We start from the raw sequence: 5898 nt of genomic DNA on the forward strand, positions 1-5898 counted from the left end.
ACATCTCTGCGGCTCGGCGGCGGCTTTTGAACTCGGCAGCTTCTAAAAGCGAAAATGATGAAGACAGCGAAGTGTAAATGAAATGTCTTCTCGTTGTGTGGGGGAGGGGTGGCAGAATTTTCTCCGTGAGTAGGAAGTCTTGCCGAGTCTAATTTATTGACTTTCCCAATAAAGAAACCGTCTCAATATATAAACATCCAACAGGAAAGTCGCCATCGTGTGTCCTGTCAGCAAACGCGCCCTCACCAAATGTCACTGAAAGAGGAGACGATGCGGCTCTAGAGGATCACACAAGGTTCTCCTAAACCATGACTCCTTAAAGTTTACATAAAGATGTACTATACATAATAAGTATACTCCAGAGCTGTGCTCACAATTCTGCTGTTTGTAATTGGAAACAGTAATTAAACTTGTGTACAATCACCACCAAAGGCTGAGCAGGGGACAATATCAAAATTAGTGAAGATGCTGAACAAACAGAATGCTGGGGGACTTAAAAGCCAGCAGAATAGGGAGTGCAGCTCTGGAGTATAATACCGGATGTAACTCGGGATCAGTTCAGGATAAGTAATGTATGTACACAGTGACTGCACCAGCAGAATAGTGAGTGCAGCTCTGGAGTATAATACAGGATATAACTAAATGATTTTCCTATTTCATGACGTAAAGTCATAGTTTTATTAAAGACACGGAGGCTCATATTGCTATCTCCTTCTTTACTTTCCACCAATAGCAGCAAAGAAGAAATTTACATAATCATAACAATAAAGGCCCCTCCCCTCTCAGATCCTATAATAAGCAGTGTCCTCTTCAGTAACTTCCTCTTTCTTTGGAACCGAAACACCAACTTCATAACCGGAACTGGAACCGAAACCGGAAACTGGACCCGAGAATGATAAACAACCGGTCCATCACGTCGTAGAACTCAAGCCAACATGGCTAACACCTCCGGAAACCGGGAACAACGCAGAAGTCCATACTTCGTGGAACCTCAACCTGAAACAAAGCAAATAATATAGCCAGTGTAAGAGGCAGGCAGAAACTGAACAAAAACCGACCCAGGAAACGGTCGTACATTATAAGGTCGCTGAAAACAGAACCATAAACAGTCAGCAATACAACTATGCAAGTATACGTAATAAATAACCAGAATCGACAATGTAAACAGTCCAACAAATTAAAACCACAAAAGGGCGGGCAGGAACAACCCAGGGCGGGCAATACTCGCCTCCGTGTCTTTAATAAAACTATGACTTTACGTCATGAAATAGGAAAATCATTTAGTTTTACCTCAAGACACGGAGGCTCATATTGCAAGTTCAAAGCTGATCAATAATCGACGAAAACACATGAGGGGGCGGACGAAAATAAAATTCTCTGAACGTTGCGGCCGTAGACCAGTCAGCCAAACGCAAAATGTCCTCCAAACGAGCCCCCGAAACGGCCAGGGCAGTGGCAGCCGCGCCCCTGGCCGAATGAGCGGTAAAGACCGCCGTATCAATCCCAGACAGGGACATGACCCACTTCATCCAACGCGCCAACGTGGGACTAGACACCGGGCCAAAAGGATGGCGGATGGAGAGGAACAGTTGCGGAACGTCCGCAGAGCGGTGAGTCCTAGTACGCGACTCATACTCCCGCAAACAGGCTACCGGACAGAGCGCCGGGGAAGACGGGAAACAGGGATAAGAGACAGACCGAATATTAGTCTTAGTGCGCCGCGTAATGTTAAACGTGACGCCCTCGGGAGAAAAGGACCTAGCGTCATGATCCAAAGCCCTGACATCGGAAACCCTCTTACAAGAAATGAGACAAAAGAGGGTCAACAACTTGGCAGACAGTTGCCGGAGAGAAAGAGCCACGTTCTCAGGCCACGCAGAGAGAAAAGAGAGGACCAGGGAAACGTCCCACGTAGTGGTGAAGCGAGGCCGAGGAGGCCGAGCCAAGCGCGATCCACGTAGCAGGCGTGACACCGAAGGGTGTTGACCCGCCGGAACGCCATCAAAACCCTGATGAGTCGAAGAAATCGCTGAACGGAACAAATTAATGGTCCGATAAGCCTTTCCCGCCTCAAAAAGGGATGTAAGGAACTGCAGCAAATGGGTCACAGGCGCCGAAACGGGATCAAGGTTCCGTTCCACGCACCAGCTAACCCAAGCTGCCCGGTAAGATTTTCGGGTGCCGGGAGCCCAAGCGTTGTCCAGGAGGCGTCTAGTTGCCTCCGAAATGCCTGCGACCTCTCCGGGAGTCCGGAGATCGGGCACGCCAGGAGCTGAAGGGAGCCGTCGAGCAGCAGGGGGTGAGGAGCACCCAGAGGGCCCTGGAGGAGATCCGTCCGACCCGGAAGGAGGAGAGGCACGTCCGTCAGGAGTTCCAGGAGAACCGGGTACCATGCTTGAGTCCCCCAGAAGGGGATCACCACCACCAACTCCGCAACCTGACGACGAACCTGCAGCAGCATCCTCGGGATCATGGCGAAAGGAGGAAACGAGTATTGCAGAGCCGAAGACCAGTCCTGAAGGAACGCATCCACCGCCTCCGCCTCCGAATCCGGGCGCCAGCTGAAGAACCTGGGAAGGTGAGTATTGAGCCGTGACGCGAAGAGGTCCACGGCGCAAGGGCCCCAGGTATCCGAGATCGTGGAGAACATCTCAGGCGCTAGCCTCCAGTCGCTGCCGTCCGTGAAGCAGCGGGAACTCCGATCCGCCCGGACGTTGTGTAGACCCGGAAGGTACTCCGCCTGCACCATGATGTCCCTGGAGAGACAGTAGGACCAAAACTCCTTCGCCAGTCGCGCCAAGGTAGCCGACTGGGTGCCGCCCAGGTGATTGACATAGCGGACCGCCGACACATTGTCCATACGTAATCGGATGCAGGCATGCGCCATGCCATTGGAGAAACTGCGGATGGCAAACGAGCCCGTCAGGAGTTCCAGAGCGTTGATGTGAAGATGGCTCTCGGCCTCCGACCACCGACCCCCGGTGGAGACACCTTCGCAGTGGGCACCCCAGCCCAGGAGACTCGCGTCCGACTCTATCGTGAATTCCGGTTGAAATCCGAAGATCGCTCTGCCGTTCCAGGCTTCCAAGTTGTCTAACCACCAACGAAGTTCCTCCCGAGCCTCCTGATCCAGAACCACCATGTCCGCGAACGAGGCCCCGGAACGAAGGTGAGCAATCTTCAGGCGCTGAAGGGCCCGATAATGGAGGGGGGCTGGAAACACCGCCTGGATGGAGGAGGCCAACAGGCCAATAATGCGAGCCAGGTGACGCAGGGACAGGGACGACGCTGAAAGGGCATGTCTCAATTCCTTGCGGATCGTCCGCAATTTCTCTGACGGGAGACTGAGAGATTCCGCAACAGAGTCCACCGTGAAGCCCAGGAATTCCATCCGTCGAGACGGCGTGAGGCAGGACTTCTCGGGGTTCAGTAGAAAACCAAGAGCCGAAAGGAGGTCCGACGTCCATTGAAGGTGCCGAAGCAGCGCCGCCTGACATTGATGCATAATGAGGATGTCGTCCAGATAGATGACTAGACGTACACCCCGACTCCGCAGCCAGGCAACGACCGGACGCAGGAGCTTGGTAAAGCACCATGGCGCCGAAGAAAGGCCGAACGGGAGGCAAGTGAAGCGCCACACTTCGCCCTTCCACAAGAAGCGCAGGAGATCCCTGGACGAAGCGGCTATCGGGACCGTCAGATAGGCATCTTTGAGGTCCAGTTTCACCATCCAGTCCCCTGGGATCAGTAAGTCCCGAAGGAGGTGAATACCCTCCATCTTGAAGTGGCGGTAGCGCACCACGGAGTTCAGGGCCCGGAGATTTATAACCGGACGCATTTGCCCACCTTTCTTCTGAACTAGGAAGATGTTGCTGAGCACGCCCCTCGGGGCGGAAGGGGCCCTCTCTATCGCCCTCTTTTGAAAAAGGGAAAACAGCTCTAAGTCCACGAGCTCTCTGTTTGGTGGGGCTAGGGGAAGTGGTGGGGGAGAAGGAATGAGGTTCGGTGAACCCGTGAGCTCTATGTGGAACCCCTGTACAGTGGTCAGAACCCACGGGTCTGATGTAATGCTGGACCAAACGTGGAAACAAAGACGGAGTCTGCCCCCTACACAAGGAACCAAAGAAGCCCCCACTGGGGGAAGACTTACCGAAGGACTTTCGGAAATTGGGATTTCCCCGGACAGACCTCGAACGCCATTGGCCGCCTCTGGCCGGAAAGAACGGAGGAGGATTCCTTTGGTCCTGGAAGGGCGGTCTTTGATTGAAGGAGCCTCTGCCCGAGCTGCGGGCCTGGAAACTGGAGCGGCCGGACAGACGGCCCCTACTACTGCCGGCCCTAGTGGAGACCCGTCCCTGAAAGACCCTTCTCATGGAGGACTGGGCCTTGTCCAGGGCGGTAAATGCCCCTACGTATCTGCTGAGGTCCTTAATAAAGGAATCCCCGAACAGCAGACCCTGAGCATCCCTTCCTGACTCAGTGAGTGCCAGGTTGGCCAATTTCGGGTCAATTTTAAACAAAATGGCTTTACGCCGTTCAATGGCCAGGGAGGAGTTTGTGCTGCCCGCGATACAAATGGCCCTCTGTATCCAGCCAGTAAGCTCCTCCGGATCTATCGGAGAGCCGTCCGCTCTGGCCGATTCGGCCATCTCAAAAATTTTGGCGAGGGGGCCAAAGATGTCAAGGAGTTTATCCTGACAACTCCTAATTGCGGAATCTAACCCCTTGCAGGGGTTCCAGCCGGTTTTAGCCAAGAACTGGGTCATCTTTGGATCCACAGATGGCGTATCACAGACCTTGTTGGGGATCAATGGTCTGGGGCATTCAGCTCGGAGCTTGCTGCGCGCCTCTTTGCTAAGAGGACGGCGCACCCAATGTTCCAGGTAATCGCTCACATGAGCCACTGGCAGCCACTCCGCCGACCTAGGGTGGTGGAGGGAATCAGGATCAAATAATGGGATGCCTGAGGGGTCCACCAGGGTAGAAACCGTGTTAGGGGCAGTGGCGGAGGCGCCCACGGACCCAGAGGTGGAAGGCCTAGGGCCAGCATCATCTGGAAATTCAGATTCCATCTCCCCTTCAGATTGGCCGCTTGCCTCCGCATAAGCCTCCATATCAGATTCTACATCCGAATCTATATCATCAGTTTGTGCTCTAGCACATTTCCACTTTCGCGTCCGTTCTGCCTGACGCGGCAAGGCTCTTTTGCGCGATCTAAGCGCGCTATCATGGGTGGCTTGAATCACACCAGTCAAGGTCTCCTGGGCAGGAGGTTCAATGGTAGGCTGCGGGTTAGTGAGTACAGGCAACTGAGTAGAGGGGCCAGGGGCATGGGCAGCTAGGGCCTGAGAGATGGTTTGGGATATCATAGAAGACATGGATCCCATTGCCTCAATAATAGCACTAGACACTGAGCGTTGTAGCTCCAGGGCCTGTGCGCTAGTAGGTGGTAAGCTGGGATCCCCAGCAGATGGGGGGGGGATTAGGCCCAGCCGGAGAGCGGTCAGAAGACATATTAGGAGTTTATTTAAAGCTACTAAAGTGGCAGACAACCTAACTGGCAGATGCCTGATATATTAGGGGTCACTAAGACCGAGGAGGTGGGTACCTAAAGAGGGGTTAGTCACCCCAAGCGCCGCAGAGCAGGAGCCGAACCGGAGCCGAGCGACAGACGTGCACGGCAGAAAACTCCGAAATCCCGCGAGAGGACGGGCAGGAGTTCCCAAAATGGCCGCCGAGATCCCGCGAGATCTCGGAGCCGCGGGAAACCAAGCGCAAGCTGCCGCCGAAACCAAGAGCGCCGGGAACCAGCGGGGCGGAATCGGCGCAGAGGATGAAGGTAGGGAGGAAGGAGGAGAGGCGCAGAGCGCCTCCCAAGTAAAACGGAGCGAAAATTTG

At 54.2% G+C, this 5898-nt stretch overlaps 1 protein-coding gene across 1 annotated transcript; it reads right to left on the reverse strand.

Moving 5' to 3' along the window:
* Nucleotides 1-1050: 1050 nt before the first annotated feature.
* LOC122943252 lies at nucleotides 1051-5433 on the reverse strand. The gene is made up of 2 exons (XM_044300837.1): nucleotides 4292-5433; nucleotides 1051-3603 (listed from the first exon to the last, which is right to left on the reverse strand). Exons 1-2 carry the CDS (start codon nucleotides 5385-5387, stop codon nucleotides 2105-2107), a joined length of 2595 nt encoding a protein of 864 aa, XP_044156772.1. The 5' UTR covers nucleotides 5388-5433; the 3' UTR covers nucleotides 1051-2104.
* Nucleotides 5434-5898: the final 465 nt, after the last annotated feature.

This window comes from Bufo gargarizans, chromosome 7 (assembly GCF_014858855.1).
Source record: "Bufo gargarizans isolate SCDJY-AF-19 chromosome 7, ASM1485885v1, whole genome shotgun sequence".
NCBI lineage: Eukaryota > Metazoa > Chordata > Amphibia > Anura > Bufonidae > Bufo > Bufo gargarizans.

Coding starts and splice junctions, on each gene's coding strand:
- LOC122943252 (XM_044300837.1), bottom strand. CDS start 5,387: ATGGGATCCATGTCTTCTATGATATCCCAAACCATCTCTCAGGCCCTA. Junction 3,604..4,291: donor CGGCCGCTCCAGTTTCCAGG/CCCGCAGCTCGG, acceptor TCGGCCTTTCTT/CGGCGCCATGGTGCTTTACC.